Source organism: Halichoerus grypus, chromosome 3 (assembly GCF_964656455.1).
Source record: "Halichoerus grypus chromosome 3, mHalGry1.hap1.1, whole genome shotgun sequence".
Taxonomy (NCBI): Eukaryota; Metazoa; Chordata; class Mammalia; order Carnivora; family Phocidae; genus Halichoerus; species Halichoerus grypus.
The window spans coordinates 62,923,006-62,945,791 of record NC_135714.1 but is presented as its reverse complement, the minus strand read 5'-3'; the positions used below and the strand labels follow the sequence as shown (position 1 = coordinate 62,945,791).

General features: G+C 36.5%; 1 protein-coding gene across 2 annotated transcripts in view; it reads right to left on the bottom strand.

The window, feature by feature from the left end:
* BMP2K (BMP2 inducible kinase) overlaps positions 1 to 22,786 on the bottom strand; it is a 130,883-nt gene that overhangs the window by 9,108 nt on the left and 98,989 nt on the right. Inside the window, exon 15 of one of the 2 annotated variants that reach the window (XM_036069393.2) lies at positions 18,035 to 18,145. The exons of the other annotated variant lie outside the window; for it this stretch is intronic. Within the exon in view, the coding sequence (XP_035925286.1) occupies positions 18,035 to 18,145 (111 nt within the window). The remainder of the gene's footprint in view (positions 1 to 18,034; positions 18,146 to 22,786) is intronic. 2 annotated transcript variants of the gene reach the window in all.

Here is a 22,786-nt window from a genome sequence, read left to right as displayed (position 1 = left end):
TGCTTCTGGAGACAGAGGAGACCAGCGAGCTGGGTGAGGCAAAGAGGTGCAATAAACTGAGGACAGACAATGGCCACTGACTCTGGTCGGTCCAGGCAGATTGTTGGCAACCTTGAAGTGAGGAGTAGGGCTGAGGAGGGAGAAAGAAGACACGGAGAATTCCATCAGGTTCTACTTAAATATAATCTTCATCCATTATTCATCTACCAGTTCCATGAAACCAGCCAAGAGCTAAATGCTGTATCTTTACAAATTTACAACAGGCTTATCTTAAATCCTAACAGATTAAAACCAAATCAAATACAGATTCTCAAGTTTGACTTCTCCCCCATACAGCTTACTTCTGATATTAAAAACAAAGATGACGTTTAGATTAGCTGTAGAATTTATTTTTGTGAATTTTTATTCAAAAGAAAAAAAAGTGTAATGGCAAAGACAATCATCCCTCATGTTGGGCAGTTCCTCTATGATAGTTTAATGTCTTACTTCAAGCCCCTTACCCCCCCAGAGAGCCACAATGTGTACCCATCATACCTGCTCATGGACACCTCCAAGAACATTCCATAATGTTTTCCAAAGTGTATCCCGCAGAACATTATTCCTGTTACAAGAACCAAACAGCTCTGCGGTCTCATGTACCTGAGTTTATAAAATGCTGCTATGTAATGTGCCTCTACCTGGAAAATGCTCACTAAAAGTGCTGTCAAGTCCTACACAAAAGAATCTGCTTAATCTTATGAAACCCAGGACTTCCCAAATTTGCTTCACTACACTTTTATGTACAAGTAGCACCCAGTAGCTTTATAAACGATTTTGCAAAATACATTCTGGAAAAATACTGCTTCTACAACTTTTTCTTTTCTTTTCTTTTTTAAAGATTTTATTTATTTATTTGAGAGAGGGAGAACACAAAGGGAGAGTGAAAGGGAGAAGCAGACTCCCCGCTGAGCGGAAAGCTCGATAGGGGCCTCGATACCAGGACCCTGAGATCATGACCTGAGCTGAAGGCAGATGCTTAGCCAACTGAGCCACACAGGCGTCCCTGCTTCCACAACTTCTCTGAGAAATTCCATTTCTAGGACACAGAGATCTTCTGGAAAATTTAACATAGGACAGAGTCCTTCAGTTGACTTTCTCTGTTATTCTTCTATTTTAATCCCAGTCTTCTAAATTAACTGTTTCCTGCACGGAAGTGCACCGCAGGGATCTGCTGGGTTTGGAGACTCCACACGGGGTCGTATGCCAGAGATAGAAATGCTTGGTCACAGGCCGGGTGAGCACAGAGTGCGGCCGGAGACCGGGGAGACGGGAGTGATCGACTGCTTTTCTCTGGGGGCGCACTGAGGAGTGGGGTCCCGAGTTCTCAGCTCCTCCGGGGCGGAGATTGGGAGGCCGCCATTTTCACTCTTGTCCTCCAAAGCTGTACGGAAAGCTTGCAGGGAACAAAAGCTACTGAGAGCAAACCTGAGCAGATTACTTAGCCCAACCGGGCTAGGGCGGGGCAATTCCGCCTCCGGCAAAGACATCTGGGAACCACGGCAACAGGCCCCTCCCCCAGAAGATCAGCAACAACAGCCAGCCAAGACCAAGTTTACCGATCAATGAGAACGGCAGAACGCCAGTGCTAGGGGAATACTGCACACAGAATTCATGGCTTTTTTCCTGATTCTTTAGTCTTTCAAAGTTAATTTATTAAATCTTTATTTTTTTCTATTTCTTTCTTTTTTAATTTTTCCTTTTTCAACAAACAATTCCTTTTTTACTTCATTTTTACAGTCATATTCTATCCCTACATTGTATTTAATATTATTTTTTGTATATATGTAAATTTTTCTTTCTTTAAAATTTTGGGATACAGTTTCTTCTAACAGACCAAAATATACCCTAAATCTAGTGTATGGCTTTGTTCTAGTCTTCCGCCTGATCACACTCTCTCCTTTTTTTTTTTTAATTTTATTTCTTTTTTCAACCAACTTCTTACCCTACCAATTCCTTTTTTAAAATCTTTTTTAATTTTCATCTTTACAGTCATATTCCATCCCTTCATCATATTTACCCTTATTTTTGTGTGTGTATATATATATGTAAGTTTTTCTTTTTTAAAATTTTGGGAGGCAGTTTCTTCTTTTTCTTTGATCTGTTCTTCTAACAGACCAAAATAAACCCAAAATCTAGTGTGTGGCTCTGTTCCACTCACCAGCCTGATCATATTCTTTTTTTTTTTTTCTTTCTTTCTTTCTCTCCCCCTCCCCCAACCCCCGTTTTGGGTCTCTTCTGATTTGTTTTGTGTATATTTTTCTGGGGTCATTGTTACCCTTTTAGCATTTTGTTGTCTCGTTCACCTATTCTTCTCTGGACAAAATGACAAGATGGAAAAATTCACCTCAACAAAAAGAACAAGAAGCAGGACCAACTGCCAGGGACCTAATCAATATGGACATTAGTAAGATGTTGGAACTACAGTTCAGAATGACGATTATAAAGATACTATCTAGGCTTGAAAAAAGCATAGAAGATACTAGAGAATCCCCTTCTGGAGAAATAAAAGAACTAAAATCTAACCAAGTCAAAATCAAAAAGGCTATTAATGAGGTGCAATAAGAAATGGAGGCTCTAGGGCGCCTGGGTGGCTCAGTTGGTTGGGCAACTGCGTTCGGCCCAGGTCATGATCCTGGAGTCCCAGGATCGAGTCCCACGTCGGGCTCCCTGCTCAATGGGGAGTCTGCTTCTCCCTCTCCCACTCTCTCCCTCTTGTGCTCTCTCTCTCTCTCATTCTCTCAAATACATAAAATCTTAAAAAAAAAAAAAATGGAGGCTCTAACGACTAGGATAAATGAGGCAGAAGATAGAAGACCAAATGATGGAGAATAAAGAAGCTGAGAAAAAGAGAGATAAACAACTACTGGATCACAAGGGGAGAATTCGAGAGATAAGTGATACCATAAAGTGAAACAACAGAATAATTGGGATCTCAGAAGAAGAGAGAGGGGGGCAGAAGGTGTACTGGAGCAAATTATAGCAGAGAACTTCCCTAATTTGGGGAAGGAAACAGGCATCAAAATCCAGGAGGCACAGAGAACCCCTCTCAAAATCAATAAAAATAGATCAACACCCGAACATCTAATAGTAAAACTCACAAGTCTCAGAGACAAAGAGAAAATCCTGAAAATAGCCCGGACAGGAGGTCTGTAACCTACAATGGTAGAAACATTAGATTGGCAGCAGACCTATCCACAGAGACCTGGAAGGCCAGAAAGGACTGGCATGATATATTCAGAGCACTAAATGAGAAAAACATGCAGCCAAGAATACTATATCCAGCTAGGCTGTCACTGAAAATAGAAGGAGAGATAAAAAGCTTCCAGGACAAACAAAAATGAAGAATTTGCAAAAACCAAACCAGCCCTACAAGAAATATCGAAAGGGGTCCTCTAAGCAAAGAAAGAGCCTAAAAGTAACATAGACCAGAAAGGAACACAGACAATATACAGTAACAGTCACCTTACAGGCAATACAATGGCACTAAATTCATATCTTTCAATAGTTACCCTGAATGTTAATGGGCTAAATGCCCCAATCAAAAGACAGAGAGTATCAGAGCGGATAAAAAAACAAGACCCAGCGATATGCTGTCTGCAAGAGACTCATTTTACACCCAAAGACACCTCCAGATTGAAAGTGAGGGGGTGGAAAACCATTTACCATGCTAATGGACATCAAAAGAAAGCTGGGGTGGCAATCCTTATATCAGATTTTAAACCAAAGACTATAATAAGAGATGAGGAAGGATACTACATCATACTTAAAGGGTCTATCCAACAAGAAGACCTAACAATTTTAAATATCTATGCCCCTAACATGGGAGCACCCAATTATATAAGCCAATTAAAAACAAAATCAAACAAACACATCAACAATAATACAGTAATAGTAGGGGACTTTAACAGCCCCTTCACTGAAATGGACAGATCATAAGCAAAAGATCAACAAGGAAATAAAGGCTTGAAATGACACACTGGACCAGATGTACTTCACAGATATATTCAGAACATCCATCCAAAGCAACAGAATACACATTCTTCTCTAGTGCCCATGGAACATTCTCCAGAAGAGATCACATCCTGGGACACAAATCAGGTTTCAACCAGTACCAAAAGATTGGGATCATTCCCTGCATATTTTTGGACCACAGTGCTTTGAAACTAGAACTCAATCACAAGAGGGAAGTTGGAAAGAACTCAAATACATGGAGGCTAAAGAGCATCCTACTAAGGAATGAATGGGTCAACCAGGAAATTAAATAAGAATTTAAAAAAATTCATGGAAACAAATGAAAATGAAAACACAACTGTTCAAAATCTTTGGGATACAGGAAAGGAAGTCCTAAGAGGAAAGTATATAGCAATACAAGCCTTTCTCAAGAAAAAAGAAAGGTCTCAAATACACAACCTAACCCTACACCTAAAGGAGCTGGAGAAAGAACAGCAAATAAAGCCTAAACCCAGCAGGAGATGAGAAATAATAAAGATCAGAGCAGAAATCAATGAAATAGAAACCAAAAAACAGTAGAAGAGATCAATGAAACTAGGAGCTGGTTCTTTGAAAGAATTAGTTAAGATTGATAAACCCCTGGCCAGACTTATCAAAAAGAAAAGAGAAAGGACCCAAATAAAATCATGAATGAAAGAGGAGAGAGATCACAACCAACACCAAAGAAATACAATTATAAGAAGATATTATGAGCAACTATATGCCAGCAAATTAGACAATCTGGAAGAAATGGATGCTTTCTTCGAGATGTATAAACTACCAAAACTGAACCAGGAAGAAATAGAAAACCTGAACAGACCCATAATCAGTAAGGAAATTGAAGCAATAATCAAAAATCTCCTAACAAACAAGAGCCCAAAGGCCAGATGGCTTCACAGGGGAATTCTACCAAACATTTAAAGAAGAATTAATACCTATTCTTCTGAAACTGTTCTAAAAAATAGAAATGGAAGGAAAACTTCCAAACTCATTTTATGAGGCCAGCATTACCTTGATCCCAAAACCAGACAAAGACCCCATCAAAAAGGAGAACTATAGACCAATATCCCTGATGAACATGGATGCAAAAATTCTCACCAAAATATTAGCCAATAGGATCCAACAGTAATTAAAAGGATTATTCACCATGACCAAGTGGGATTTATTCCTGGGCTACAAGGTTGGTTCAACATCCACAAATCAGTGTGATACGATACATTAATAAAAGAAAGAACAAGAACCATTTGATACTCTCAATAGATGCAGAAAAAGCATTTGACAAAGTATAGCATCCCTTCTTGATTAAAACTCTTCACAGTGTAGGAACAGAGGGTACAGTACCTTAATATCATAAAAGCCATCTATGAAAAACCCACAGCAAATATCATTCTCAATGGGGAAAAACTGAGAGCTTTTCCCCTAAGGTCAGGAACACAGCAGGGATGTCCACTATCACCACTGCTATTCAACATAGCACTAGAAGTCCTAGCCTCGGCAATCAGACAACAGAAAGAAATAAAAGGCATCCGAATCGGCAAAGACAAAGTCAAACTCTCACTCTTTGCAGATGATATGATACTTTATGTGGAAAACCCAAAAGACTCCACCCCAAAACTGCTAGAACTCATACAGGAATTCAGTAAAGTGGTAGGATATAAAATCAATGTACAGAAATCAGCTGCATTTCTATATACCAACAACAAGACAGAAGAAAGAAATTAAGGAGTCGATCCCATTTACAATTGCACCCAAAACCATAAGATACCTAGGAATAAATCGAACCAAAGAGGCAAAGAATCTGTACTCAGAAAACTATAAAATACTCATGAAAGAAATTGAGGAAGACACAAAGAAATGGAAAAACGTCCCATGCTCATGGATTGGAAGAACAAATATTATGAAGATGTCAATGCTACCTAGAGCAATCTACACATTCAATGCAATCCCTATCAAAATACCATCAACTTTTTTCAAAGAAATGGAACAAATAATCCTAAAATTTGTATGGAAACAGAAAAGACCTCGATTAGCCAGAGGAATGTTGAAAAAGAAAAGCAAAGCTGGTGGCATCACAATTCTGGACTTCAAGCTCTATTACAAAGCTGTAATCATCAAGATAGTATGGTACTGGCACAAAAACAGACACATAGATCAATGGAACAGAATAGAGAGCCCAGAAATGGACCCTCAACTCTATGGTTCAACTCTATGGTCAACTAATCTTCGAAAAAGCAGGAAAGAATGTCCAATGGAAAACAGACAGTCTCTTCAACAAATGGTGTTGGGAAAATTGGACAGCCATGTGCAGAAGAATGAATCTGGACCATTTCCTTACACCACACACAAAAATAGACTCAAAATGGATGAAAGACCTAAATGTGAGACTCTAGGAGTCCATCAAAATCCTTGAGGAGAACACAGGGAGCAACCTCTTCAACCTCAGCCACAGCAACTTCTTCCTAGAAACATCGTCAAAGGTAAGGGAAGCAAGGGCAAAAATGAACTACTGGGACTTCATCAAGATAAAAAGCAAAGGAAATAGTCAATAAAACCAAAAGACAACTGACAGAATGGGAGAAGATATTTGCAAATGACATATCAGATAAAGGGCTAGTATCCAAAATCTAAAAAGAACTTATCAAACTCAACACCTAGAGAACAAATAATCCAATCAAGAAATGGGCAGAAGACATGAACAGACATTTCTGCAAAGAAGACATCTAAATGGCCAACAGACACATGAAAAAGTGCTCAACATCGCTTGGCATCAGGGAAATCCAAATCAAAACCTCAATGAGGTACCACCTCACACCAGTCAGAATGGCTAAAATTAACAAGTCAGGAAATGACAGATGTTGGCGAGGATGCGGAGAAAGGGGAACCCTCCTACACTGTTGGTGGGAATGCAAGCTTGTGCAGCCACTCTGGAAAACAGTATGGAGGTTCCTCAGAAAGTTGAAAATAGAGCTACCCTATGACCCAGCAACTGCACTACTGAGTATTTACCCCAGAGATACAAATGTAGTGATCTGAAGGGGCACCTGCACCCCAATGTTTATAGCAGCAATGTCCACAGTATCCAAACTATGGAAAGAGCCTAGATGTCCATCAACAGATGAATGGATAAAGAAGAAGTGGTATATATATACAATGGAATATTATGCAGCCATCAAAAAATGAAATCTTGCCATTTGCAATGACATGGATGGAACTAGACGGTATTATGCTAAGCGAAATAAGTCAGTCAGAGAAAGACAAGTATCAGATGATCTCACTGATAAGAGGAATTTGAGAAATAAGACAGAGGATCATAGGGGAAGGGAGGGAAAAATGAAACAAGATGAAACCAGAGAGGGAGACAAACAATAAGAGACTCTTAGTCTCAGAAACAAACTGAGGGTTGCTGGAGTGGAGAGGGGTGGGAGGGATGGGGTGGCTGGGTGATTGGGGAGGGTATGTGCTATGGTGAGCGCTGTGAATTGTGTAAGACTGATGAATCACAGACCTGTACCCCCAAAACAAATAATACATTATATGTTAATAATAAATAAATAGACATATAAAACAAAAAAATAAATTAAAAAAATAAATTAACTGTCTCCTTTACCCAACTGGCCACTAGTGCTTTCCAAAACACATTCGTCACTTCCTACTCGTTCTGCCTGCACTGTCAGCTTCTCAAAGTTGTATTAATAGAGGTATAGATTTCTTTGTGTTAAATACTATACAGACCTTTTTTTCTTTTTTTTTTTTTGAGAGAGAGAAAGAGCATGGGCAGGGTGGGAGGGGTGGGGCATAGGGAGAAGGAGAAAGAGAATCTTAAGCAGTCTCCATGCCCAGCACTGTGCCCAAAGCGGGGCTCAGTCTCACAACACAGATCATTACCTAAGCTGAAATCAAGAGTCAAATGCTTTACCAACTGAGCCACGCAGGCACCCCCAGATCTATTTTTTTAATTGTCAATGTGAATATAAATTTGTGGGGTTTTTCATTTACCATTTTTAATGCATGTTTACAGGTATCAATATAGTCATTATTAATTCTGATAGAAACATGATAAAACACTGTATTATAATATTCTAAGATTTAACATTTACCTATAGAACTTCTAAGTTGTTTCTAGTTTTTCAGCATTTTAAATAGATCCATGATCATGTACTTTTTCCTTGAGGGGAAAAAAAGAAAAAGAAAACTCTCCTTTTTTAATATCAATTTCACCTTATGGATTTACTATTATTCCCTCATTATACATATTCATTATACATAATTAATACACAGCTAATGAACTTCACCCAGTAACAATCTCTGATAAGATCATAGCCAATACTTTGTACCCTTAAGCATAATATGAGGAAATATATAAATTATATTGAGGGAATAATATGACAATAACAGTTCTATTTCATAGGATTGTTATAAAGAAAGACTTAGAAGAGTGCCCAACACACAATAAACACTCAATAGTAAACTATCATCATCACCTCCAGAACAAGGCCAAACTCAATTACCTCATCCACCAAATTCCACCCTTCTAGCATCTTTTCTGGACCCAGTGGTCAACAGTGAATGTAAGTGTGGGGGGCGGGGGGTGTAATTCTTTTTTTTAAGATTTTATTTATTTATTTGAAAGAGAGAGAATGCACACACAAGTGGGTGGAGAGGCAGAGGGAGAGGGGAAAACAGACTTGCCGCTGAGCAGGGAGCCCGACGAAGGGCTCGACCCCAGGACCCCAGGATCATGACCTAAGCCGAAGGCAGGCGCTTACCGACTGAGCCCCACAGGCGCCGCAGAGATGAGTGCAATTCTATGGCTAATTCAAGCGGCGTTCAGGTCCACTTTAGAAATGGTCAGAAAAGGAGTGCCTGGCTGATTCAATCAGAAGAACATGTGACTTGGTATCAGGGTCGTGAGTTCAAGCCCCACACTGGGTGTAGAGATTATTTAATATATATATATTTTTAAAAATGGCCAGAAAAAAGTAGGCACACAAACGTATATCCACACACAAGGGTGCATACTGGATCCTGGAAACTATATCTCTGATTTTTAAATAGCTGTAGTTGGGTGCATAGTACAAGAAATTGAAAAAGACTGCTTTCAAAAAGACCAAGAACAGGCACACACAATGATCTATGCCATCTTTGTGGTTTCAGATTACATCCCTGAAAAGTATGGACAACTGGGGAAGTTTTCGGTTGGTTACAGAAAGACTGGTTTTATTTCTTTTATTGTCTCCCCTTTATAAAACTAAGAGGATATTTATCCAAATTCCTTTCTTTTCGCACATTCTCACAAGAGAACCGAGAGCAGCAATGAACCTCTGATGGCATACTAAGAGCAACTTAAATGTTAATAAGCACCATTACAACACAATTTAAATACATGTGGTCATTTCTCTCCAGTAACTCCTGCTGAGGAAAAGTTAAATTCCAGGCTGCAAGTTACAGCAATTCTAGATAAGACTTTACTTTCTGCAGTAAAAGTGACCTACTTAAGCATCCCCTCTTCACTGTGGAACTACAGAAGAACTGAGAAAGAAATGAGAATTATACAAAATTTAAAATTATTTCAATATATTCTAAGGCTTTTAGTCCTGTTCCATAGGCATGAAAGACTGTCAAAATAAGTATGAGTTATAAAGTTGGTTATCAACTGTACCATGTATAGTACTTTAAAATGTGACTTCATAGCTAAGTGCCATCAACTTTTATAATCTATTTCTTTGCCTAAACATATTCCTGTAATTAAAAAAAAAAGAACTCAGATATTCCTACTGTTTGCTCCTGGGGCCAGACTGCTTCTTCCAGTTGTTAGAGTAAATATTACACATGTGATTTACTATGAAATTTAAATCAGGATTATTTCACTACTTAATTTCCCAAAAGTACAGTCTAAATATGTTTCCTTATAATTCAATATATCCTAAATCCTAATAATCCCTATATTTACTGAGATTTGTATTAATATAAAAATGGCTGTTTTTCAAGTGGGTGGAAGGGAAGCTACCATAATATTTAAAATAAGCAGTAGAAACATGTATTTAAAGCATAAACAATTATCTAGAATGTGCCCAGGATACCTCAGTTCCCTTTCTCTATTAATTGATTTTGGTAAAACACTGTAAATTTTCATACATTGACTTAACTTTTATTTTCGGCCCTGAGGGGCATTCTTCTTTCCTTAAACTAAATACAGAATATTTTGATGGCTTCTAGTCAGGATGTTATTTCTGCTTTGTGCCTTGGAACTACAAAGTATGAAAATTTCAGCTTTTTGAGTAATCCTTATCTTTTGAGGTTGGTCTGATTTCTGCAAACAGCCAAAATCCAATCAGAACAAAGTCCTGAAAATAAAGGGAGTGACTAAGATAGACAATGTAGATTTGGATAAATGACTAAGAACAGCAATAAAGGGTTATAAAGTCTTAAATTCTCTTCTGCAGCATGTAAGTGGTCTCTCAGGGAAATTCCAAGTAAAGTGTCGGGGAAAAAAGTTACCAGGGCGCCTGGGTGGCTCAGTCGGTTAAGCGTCTGCCTTTGGCTCAAGTCATGATCCCAGGGTCCTGGGATCAAGCCCTATGTCAGGCTCCCTGCTTAGCTGGGAGTCTGCTTCTCCCTCTCTCTCTGCCCCTCCCCCTGGCTTGTGCTCTCTCTCTTTCTCTCACATAAATAAAGTCTCTAAAAAAGAAAAAGGTTACAACAATGTGAAATCACTAAAGTAAGTGTCAAGAGAACTAGTACTAACTTACCGAAATTCTGCTGATTAAAGTTATTCTCACTGGCTTAATATATATCATATATAGAATTTCAAGATAATAGTGCAGAGCTAACTAAAGCAATGCTTCAGTTATTCAGTACTGTCAGTAAAAAGCATTTACTAAGTATCTAAATACCACATTAACCATTTGGTAACTGTTTATATAAAAATATATAGCATACTTCCCTTCCTTTATAAGCAGAAGATACTAAATGAAAGTGTCCTTGATGACTTGGAATCATGCACTACTTAGTGTCTCACTTTCCTCACCTGTAAAGTAGGGATAGCAATAGTATTTGCCTCCGAAAGTTGTAACAAGGGTTAAAGTAAGAACATACGTGAAGTGCTTACAACACTGCTGGCATGTGGTATGTACTCAGTAAAGGGCTATGTTGGTATTGCTGGTGTAGTACCCCATCCTTTCATGATTATTTATGGAGTACCTGCCATATGCTTCCAATGATACTGAGAAATGAATCAGAGAGGATAGTAACTAATACTTGTCAAGCGCACAAATGCAGTGCCAACGGCTCTTCATACATTATCTCTTAACTCCCCACCATTAGGCTCCCACGTTAGGGTGAAAATGCTTTGAAAGGTCTGTTATGATCTTTCCTTTTCAACTTTATTAACTACATCTTCAAAAGTGGTCCCCTTGCTCTATGTCAGATCATTGTCATGACCTTCTACCACCTCAAAGATATGCATTATTATCCAGTTCTCATTATTTGGCTTTCCCTTTTCTCTTTCCATTTCTTTCTTTTGGTGACCTTAATCCTATTTCATATCTTCAACTATATTTGAAAGCAAAAAACAAGAAGGGATTTTTAGAGATGTAGTCTTTTTATACACGAGGAATATGAAACCAGGAAAAAGTTGAATAACGCCCAAGTTTAAGACCATACACATCAAAGCCAGAATGACTTCTCTGCTGACACTAGTTTAAAACTCTCATCTGTAAATGCTACAATTAAACTACCAGTAGAACATCATCACCAGCAAATATTCAACATAGCTCGTCAACCCCGGCAAAAGACAACCACAGACCTGTCCTGGATTTCTTTTGATTTCCTTTACAAAGCTATGTCTGAAAAGTTAAAAAAAAAAAAAAAAAAATGCCCAATACTGTTTCTACTTCAGCAAACAGTGTTTTGTTGAACTGTCAATACATATCTTGTGCTGAGTATTTTATAGTCTGTAAGTTAGAGTTCTAGAAATACTATAAGGCTTCATCATCAAGTGAACTAATACTCAACTTTACAAAACCCACAGAAGATAAACGTCCAAAAAAGCCTCCATTTCCTCATCTATAAAGGCAATAATGGAACTTACCTGATAGAGCTGAACATTAAATAATATTCATTTTATTTAGTAAAAGCTCACTAAATATTAGGGGGTGTGTGTGTATGAAGAGAGAGAGATTATATTAGATTACTAAAGCAATGAACTCATTCATCAAGGTATTGTATGGCACACAAAGATGAATAAAGCATTTCCTGACTTCAAGAAGCTTATCATTCACTTGAACAATTGTGAAACTCACCTACTACTCCTGATTCTAGTGATCTGGAAAATGACTAACCAAGTAAAAACAACTGGGAGTTTCTGAAGAATAAGCTTAACTCACCAAATGAATTTAAGAACATGAATCTGCCAAATATATAAGAACATAAATTCATCCATTTCATGCTAGAGTTTTCACAAAAAGAAATTTCTAGATGTTAAAATTTCAAAGACATCATAGTCTTGCCCAATCCAAGACAGGATTCCAAACTCAAAAGCTAAATTTGTAAGGTCAGTTTTCATATTTTCATATATTTATTATAGTATTCTTTTACACATTTTGGGAAGAAGAGTGAAATCCTAGTTAATGCCACATTATTTTAAATAAATATTGCAAATAGGGGCGCCTGGGTGGCTCAGTCGGTTAAGCGACTGCCTTCGGCTCAGGTCATGATCCTGGAGTCCCGGGATCGAGTCCTGCATCGGGCTCCCTGCTCAGCAGGGAGTCTGCTTCTCCCTCTGACCCTCCTCCCTCTCGTGCTCTCTGTCTCTCATTCTCTCTCTCGCAAATAAATAAATAAAATCTTAAAAAATAAATAAATAAATAAATAAATAAATATTGCAAATAATGTATTCTTGAATCACATAAATGAACTTTCAAAAACTATATCAAAAAATTCAAAATATTTAGAAAATGTCAAAAAAAATGTGGGGAGAGGGGCATGTTTGCATCATAGTCTTCCAATCAGGTTTCCATCTTTTAGAGGACAGCTCTTTTAGTTATAAAACAGGTGGTACATTTTTAATCATATAAGAAGCTTCCAGTTTCAAGGAAATTTTATTTTGATGTTCTTTTCTTTGCTATCAGATTATAGAGGATGAATGGCCTGAAACTGCTATTGTAATGACATGCCTTCTGTTGTCTCATCATTTAGGGTACAAGGGAGGGGCTGTAAAGACTGTAAAGCTCACTTTGAATTGACAGCATACTGCCTGGCATCATTCCCCAGCAATGCACCATGCCAGGCCCAAGGATTAGTGGATTAGAAGGCTTTATCAAAATCTGTACTGTTTCTCCGAAGACAGGCCAAGTGACAAGGCCCAAGTATAAAAAGAGAATCATGTTAGTGTGAACAGTATTTCCCAGCCAGATTAAAAATGCTACAAAACTGACATTTCTATTATGTAGATTTTTATTTAAAACAGGCCACTTAACATCTTCATTTGTTTTGCTACTATTTACAGGAAAGAGTTTAGAAGTGGACAGAGCTGGATTCCTACTTAGAAACTATCTGACCTTAAGCCAGTCATTGATGCTCTCTGGGCCTCAGTTTCCACTGTATGTATAAAATTGAATTCAATAAATTGTAACCATTATTACTGACATCTTGAAATAGCAAAATTCTTGATCTTCAAGAATTACATACTAGAATCTAAAAACATAAGCAATACATTCATCATCACTTACAAAAGGACAGGTGTTCAAACTCACAATCTGTAATAGTTTATGTTCCATCAAATATTTGCTCTATATCATGTGGCCTTTCCCAACTCTAAACTCAATTTAACCTCCTGTTAGATAATGAGGTGGATCTGGGATTTGGAAGAGTAAGTTCACCAAACCTAACTAAAAATGAAACGCAATATATGAAATCTAAAAACTTCAGTGACCTAATTAATATAGCCTATATGTCAACAAAATTCTTCAAATAGTCTGTTTCCGAAGTTGTGTTTATTAAAATTGAGCAGTTCACACTTTAATTCACAGAGCCACACATCCTGTGTTGGTATACAAACTAACTGTAAAATGATGCCTTGGGCAAGCTAGTGCAGCCACTCTGGAAAACAGTACGGAGGTTCCTCAAAAAGTTGAAAATAGAGCTACCATACGACCCAGCAATTGCACTACTGGGTATTTACCCCAAAGATACAAATGTAGGGATCCGAAGGGGTATGTGCACCCCGATGTTTATAGCAGCAATGTCCACAATAGCCAAACTGTGGAAAGAGCCAAGATGTCCATCGACAGATGAATGGATAAAGAAGATGTGGTATATATATATAATGGAATATTATGCAGCCATCAAAAGGAATGAAATCTTGCCATTTGCAACGACGTGGATGGAACTGGAGGGTGTTATGCTGAGCGAAATAAGTCAATCAGAGAAAGACATGTATCATATGATCTCACTGATATGAGGAATTCTTAATCTCAGGAAACAAACTGAGGGTTGCTGGAGTGGTGGGGGGTGGGAGGGATGGGGTGGCTGGGTGATAGACACTGGGGAGGGTATATGCTATGGTGAGCACTGTGAATTGTGTAAGACTGTTGAATCACAGACCTGTACCTCTGAAACAAATAACACATTATATGTTAAAAAAAAAAAAAGAAGAAGAAGATAGCAGGAAGGGAAACATGAAGGGGGGTAAATCAGAGGGGGAGACGAGCCATGAGAGACTGTGGACTCTGAGAAACAAACTGAGAGTTCTAGAGGGGAGGGGGTGGGGGGATGGGTTAGCCCAGTGATGGGTATTAAAGAGGGCATGTACTGAATGGAGCACTGGGTGTTATATGCAAACCATGAATCATGGAACACTACATCAAAAACTAATGATGTACTGTATGGTGATTAACATAACATAATAAAATAAAATTTAAAAAAAAATGATGCCTTGGGGAGAAGGAAGAGTATGTGGATTTGATGGGGAATGAATACCATGCTTTTAATATGATTTTTATGTGTGTATTGTAGTGAATAGTGACAGTTAACGCTTTAATAAAAATAGAAATAGCACTATTAAAACAGTTCGTGGTAGTGAAAAGCTTCATAAACAGATTCTACATGTTATTTAAAGGTACCAGTAGTTAAGAGAATACTACCTTATTATTACTGGAATTTTGTAGTACTACTAGCTGGACAGCAGCTACAACTTATTTAACACAAAGATTTTGAAATTTAGTAAATAGTGAAAATATTATGTAATAGCACTACCAGCAACAGCCGCAAAAGCAACAACACCGAGAATGACGTGCTTTGTGTAACATTCTCTTCTTTAATTCTTTCAATAATCTCATCGAGTAGCTAATATTATCCGCAGTTTCAGATAAAGAAACCCTCCAAGAAATTAGGCAACACCCAATATCACATGGCTAATCTGTGATAGAACTAAGATTTATACCCAGGACTTTATAATTCCAAAGTTGCTTTGGAATTATAGTATTATAATTATGATATACCACTCTACTAACAGTTTAGTAACCTGACATAAAAGGTAAATACAATTCCATGATAATTAAAGTATCAACTTATGGAATAAGATATTACCCTCACATACAGCAACAAACATATTCTTGATACAATTATTTGATTTCTGCATAAATGGATATTTACAAAATTTAATTTGGCCATAAAGAAATGTTTAAAAACAAGAAGGGGAAAAGCTAGATTTGAATCATTTAAGACATGGTCTATCGAAATGTTATCTTCCCTTAAGCTTCCGAAAAGTCTGAAAAAGTGATAGCATAAGCTAAGGCACCAAACAAATCAGAAAGATGCATCTATGTGAACAAACTAAGGCAGGTCAGCTGACTGTACCAACTCTGGAGTACATGCAGCTATTAAAGAAATAGGGGGAAAAGGTATTTTGGACTCTAAATAATAGAGGGAATGGGGACCTAGAGTTAGGGGCATGGGGAATATTCCTCTAATTGAAGCCTTTTCTTTTTTTTTAAGCTGGAATACAATGAAGTAATGCCTCAAAAATTGACAGGGAAAATTACATCCAATGTAGAATTATTTACCCAGCCAAATTTGATAATTTCAAATGTCAGTTAGGAAAAAAGATATTTTTAGGCAGCAAAGGTTAAGACTTTTCCTCCCGCGCACACTTTCTCAAGAAACTAGTAGAGGGGTTGCTCTACTAACAAACCAAGAAAGAAAAGAGAGGAGATCCAGGAATTCCCAAAAGACTGGTGGGCAAAAGAAAACAGCAGGATGATAAGCGTGTGGCAGTTACAGAAAGCAACCAATGAAGACTGCAGAACTCCATGAGAGATGTAACCAGGTAAAAATTAAAACGGTAGCCACCTTAAAATGGGAGGAAATTAATACTTCTAAATGGAGTTGAATCAATGACAGATACATAAAAAAAAAATAAAGGAACAAAACATAGTCACTTTTATAAATGTAATTATAATTAACTCTAGGAAAAACGAAACCTTATAGAAGAATGGAAATGTAATCATGGTCTACTAGAACACAGCAGTGACAAATATTTACATATTCAAAAAATGTACACATTGAACACTTGAGGCTTACTCTAGTCCCTGATTCCAGTCTTCATTTTCCCAGGGTTCTTTCAGAATCTTAAAGAACCGAGAAGTTACATAGATACGTGCAAGCTCAAAAAGCATTATACAACCCCTTCCAGAGGATGAAAAAGAGCCAGCAGTACTGAAACCATTTTCTGCCACAAACAGATCAATACCTATGTTCTTAAGAGCTTATAATGACCATTTTGAAATATTACACTTTGTTTGAAAAAAGTAATAGCACTATTATTGGGGGTGTGAGGGAGTGCATGTGTGTAGACTAAGTAGAAACAGTAAACTGTCTTCCCCCACTCAATTAACATTATCATGCCATTCATTAAAAAGATAATTTGAAAGAAGCAAGCAGAAAATGACACCAATATGCACTGTTTTCAATAAATGGCAAAGAGTAAAATACAGAACATGAAAATATGTAGAAACTCCTAATTATTGTGCTGCAAACCTAAATACTGAAAAACTATTAACACTGCCTCAATGTATTCATCAGAAATCCTGAACACCTATTTCTTATTAAACTTACATTTATAAGTTTTTCTTTTGTTTATAAGGTGTGTCTTTTGTTTTTCTCACTGGTGTGCATTTTTTTAAATGATAGCAATGATGTTACTACATATACGTGATTTGCTTGAGTGAGAAATACAAGGAAAAGAATGCAAGAACATGGCTGATAGTTACTTTGAATATGGTAAACAAAACCTTTACCTTCTATCAAGGCATTATTTCTTCTAACATATTTCCCTCTTCTATGATCAAACTCATTTTTTTCCATTAGGAACACACAAACACACACAAAACCATTTATGCCAAAGTGGGATCCCATTCCATCCTAGCATCTTTGACAATGTTTACTGAGTGATTACTTAGAAAATGTTACTACAGATATTTCTTAATGGTAATAACAATATTTAAATTCTAAATTGAAATTAAAGCAAAATGAAGAAATTAAAGCGAGGATATTCACAAAATTATTGTGACATACAAAATCAATACTTTTTAAACACAACTACAAAAGAGCATGTATAAACTAGGAAAATACAGGATTTTTAAGCAAAAGCTGAGTATAAAAATATCCTTAAATGTATTTTAAATGTATAAAAAGGAAAGCTATGTTCATGCATGAATTTGTTTCACAGGTATCCAACAATAAAGATAAAAAGCAAGTTATGTTCTACTGTATAAATCAGCATTTTTCTATGTTGGCAAAAGGCACACCTGAATAACCCAATGGAAAGAATGACATTAGGAAGAGCAGGATAGCAAAGGTAAAAATAATTTTCTATTTTCTGTAACTAACACCTAATTCTTACTTTGGCTTTATATTAAGAAGGCTTTTTTTGTTGTTGTTGTTATTTTTATTGTTGCCGTTCTTGAGTGTATTTTTTAATGATGATGATGTTACATATGTAACTTGCCTGAGTGAGAAATGAAAGGAACAGAACCAAAAGGATCTTCTGGAGGATGGTTATGTGGAGCAGAAAGTGGGTCTACATTCTTATCTGAGGATGCTCTCTCCTCGAGCCTGTCTGCAAAAATAAGATGAAACAAAAAAATAAAATAAAATAAAAACGGTCTTTAAATTAAAAAAAAAAAAACAAGAGGTAACAGTATAAATAAAATTAAACAAAGCAACAGTCTTTTTGAAAAATATTAGAGTCAGGGTTCATTTTCGTAAGTATTAGGGGGTAGTCCTGAGTTTAATAGATACTTGTTGCTACAAAGGCAAGCTTAACAACATCATCTCTGTGCTAGATTTCACAAATACAATTAACCTAATAAATAACTTAGTTTGGTTTATTTAAATACCCAGCTGTCTTCAACTTGTAACATACTGGACCCGAACTTAAACCCAGCTTACTAAACAGAGACATATTTGGCAGGCTTTCTCCAAAAAACACATATGGAAAAAATATTGCAAATGGTCATTTGTTCATAAAATAGGCAAATCTTATTTCTCAACAGCAATAAAAAGTAATTGACTATTACAATGATGTTCATTTCTCATATTAAATCATTCACGTACCATTAAAAGCCTAATGACAGAGTTTATTATTTTATCCAATGGATATCTGAGATCTAGCATGTGCCAGGCACTAAGCAATGGGCAGGCAACATCAAACAAAACAAAGAGTCTTGCCTTCTTGGAGTTCATATGCTGGCATGGAAAAACAAACAAACAAAAAGCAAGGAGTATAATGAGAAATATATACAGAATGTTAAAAAATAAAGCTATAGAGAAAACTGTAATGCAGGGGAAAAGGAATTAAGGGAGTGGGCACAAGTCACAGTAATAAACAGAGAGATTCTGACTGGTACCAGGTGAGAAAAGACTTCAAGGAGGCAGCGAAGGGATACCTGGGGGAGAGCACACCAGACAAGGGAAGAGCTAGAGCAAAGGCTCTGACTCATGCAGAAGCAGGCTTGCTGTGTGTGAAGAAGAGAGCTGCTGTCCCCTAATTCCCTAAGTAGGGATTATCTTTCCTTGCTCTGAAACAGCATATCGCAGGCACCTGATCAGTTGGGAACATCTCGATTTTTGTAACCTGTCTTCCTAGCCTCTGATTCTTAGCAATCAAACATACACTATTAGGAACCCATTCTGCTTTTTTCAGGAATTATAAGCATTCCCAAGACTATACCCTTCATGTTTAAGAAATTCTATGGTTCCAGAAATTATGCTGGTTTCATTTGAGTTCCAAGACATTGCAGTGTAGGCAGAGAAAATCCAAATATAACTAGAATTCCCTAAAGATGACTTGTAACTTCAGAATGAAGCAAAAAGCCCCAAGTTAAAGCAGGAATCTCCTAGGACAGTGCTTCTCAAATTGAAGGCGCATTCCAGTGAGCTGGGAATTTGTTAAAGTGCAGATTCTGACTGGACAGTTCTGGGATGGGTTCTAAGATTCTGCACTTCAACAAGCTCCCAGGTGATGTGATACTGCTGGGCCAGGGAGCACAATCTTGAGAAGGCGAGGCCCTAGAGTCTGCAATATCCTAAATAAACTTAATTACTGCAATGGACAATTCTTTAAACATCTTTATGACAATGGACACAACTATCAGCTTTTACGGCTAAAACTAACTGCAATATCCACATGAAACTTTGGGTCATCTAAAATTTTACTTAAAATTCCATTGGTAAGGGGCGCCTGGGTGGCTCAGTCATTGAGCGTCTGCTTTCGGCTCAGGTCATGATCCCAGGGTCCTGGGATCAAGCCCCACATCGGAGGCCTGCTTCTCCCTCTCCCACTCCCCCCTGCTTGTGTTCCCTCTCTCACTGTCTCTCTGTCAAATAAATAAATAAAATCTTAAAAAAAAATTCCATTGGTAATATAATAAATGATAAATATTTTGTTAAGGCAACATATCTGACAATTGATTTATGCACAAACAAAAGTTCCAAGACTTAAGAGTTCCAATAGTGTAATGGATTAACAGTGAAAATTAAATGGATTAACAGTGAAAACTCACAACAGAGTGAGGACAAAGGAAAGAGGAAGTGGGAAAGGACAAATGAAACAGACTATCTCAGAGTGATAGCCACAGCATATCAATATCCAAGATCCCTGGTTCTTGAAAATCAAGACAGTATATATGCGTGGGTACTTAGGTCTAAATTAGGACCAAACTTCCTTTCTAAACCATCTGCATCATAATTGCTAGAATTCCTGTATAAAATGTAGCTACCTGGGCCCTACCACAAATCTAATGCATCAGATTTATCTGAGCAGGAGTTTGGAAATCTACACTTTAACATACTCTCCAGGTTTATAAACCAGCACTGTACCAATGGTTCCCAGCATATAAAAATGCACGTTACCACTAAGGTTCTTTGAATCCTCATGCACTGGTATATTATCTCCATCAATTTATGGTAAATTCATGTAAATGTATAAACAGCACCACGTAGTTAAGACAAGAGTACAAACGCTGTCATGTAGGGATAAACTAATATTTTTTATATAGTGAGTCCCATAATTTAAAATATGGAGACACTGTTCTATGGCAAAGTTCATTTCTCCAATTATTTCAAAACGGAATTCAAACTCGCTATAAAATGAATCATGTTCTCACTGTTCCACAAAACACAGAATCAATTTTTCCATGGAGGATTTTTGTTAAATCACCTAGATTTCTAGAGTTCACAGGATAATCTGGGTCCCAAGGCACAAAATACAAAATACACATATTAATTGTTTAAATTATTAATTACCTATTATTAAAAACTAATGAAATGGTATATAGAGCTACTTTTCAAATACAGTCACCCCTAAAATGAATTTAATTTCCATTTTCAAATAATTGGTTCACATTAGAACAAAACTTGAGCTTGATTTGTCCAATATTAAGAAACTTACCTCCTCCTGCCTTCCCAAAAGAACTGTGTTGGTGAATAAAGACAATATCTTTTCAGGATTTTTAATTGATACACATGGCAAAAAATACAGGATTTAAAAATCCTAGAATCAAAGTATAGTCCACAATATCATCAGAAAATTAAAATACTCTAATAAGTTAATTCTGCAGCTTATATGGATGGATAATGGCTTGAATAGCCAAAAGGCTAATGAATAAATTTTGTAAGTACAGTCTTCATCTGATACTTTTGAAACTATTCTATTTGAAAAGTTTTGTTATTCTGTACTGAAGAAACAGCAATATACCTGAATTAGCTTAAAATGGTGAGAGTTAATGCTTTACAACAAACTAATACAGATGTTTACATCTATTTCATTCTGTGGCTTCATAGGAAAAAAACAACACATTCAGTAGAATTTGCAAAGCAGCCACAGTCTTTAGGTTCTTCTATTCTTCCTTTTAGTTGTTGTGATGCAGTTTGAAACAGAAACAATCATCATCAACAAAAAATAATATTCCATTAAGCACTACTTTTAACATGCAAAGCTACACCACTATTTGAACAAACAAAAGTTAAAAAGTTTCCCAAAGCAAACACCTGTAATCTAGTGTTTAATGTATTAAATTTTATCACAGTTAGATTTCTAAAGTTTACATACTAATCTGGATGTTTTGATACGAAAGACAAAGAAAAATACAAGTTTAAACTTTAAAAATGTCATTGAGATCAGCTTTATTAATAATGCTTAATTTTGATTTAATGTTTTGATTTTAAGTAGAACAGGTGAAAAATTCCAAACCATAAATAATATTCAGTTACGCTGAAAGCAAAAGCAAGAACCTGGTTTATTTTATATGTTAAATCCCTTTGCCAACTGGTATATGGATGGAATCAACAACTGTTTCCTTAAAGATCACGAAAAAACAGTTTTTGTTACCAACTACTAATATTGTGGAATTCTAGTATGTCGAAATATATTATGATTTTTAAATCACCTTTTGGATATTCAAACACGTAAAATATTTCCTAGACAGAATATCCTTTTTCGTTTTAATAAATAACCATGTACCATCTTAAAAATAAAAACTCAAATGGCAATGTACTATTCTGAACAATCACTACATGGGCAATGCCTATTATTTTTAAGGACCATACATAAAGGTATTCAGTTTCTCACTAGAGAGCATTTCACAAACCAAATATAAGTTATTTTAGAAAAGACTTTGGAAAATTGTTGATAAAATCTGTGCTAAGAAAAAAGGTAAATTTGTTATTCCACATGCATCAATAATTTACTTACTTTAGAAAAAGTTTTTAAGGACAAAGGAAGCAGCCAGTAATAACCAAAATTAATTTTCATTACACTGTTAGTCTTCCACTGAAACTCTTAAGGTTCTGAAAGACGTCTTTTATGCCACAGGGTAATTTAGCCCCTATCAAGTGGATCAAATATTAGATGCCTTATTGCTTGTGAATGAAAGAGGTGTTAAAGATGATTGAATAGATTACAGTTAAGTAACACTTTGGAAAGAAATCTTTCTAAACTATACTCTCTATATTAATGATTTCTTTATAAACTTTATTAAAGATTTCACCTTTTATGAACACCATTATTAAAACTATCAATTATTAAGAAGACAGACACCTTCTATCTTCTTTCTTATTGTCATATGTCATTTCTGCTGTTGATGTTGTTTGCCCACAAAGCCCCTTCTAATCTGGTTTTTTAATTGCCAGCAGAGAAACCTGATAGTTTAGATACAATTTTTAAATGCTGGTCAAAGGGCAATAACCTCGAGTTGGAGCC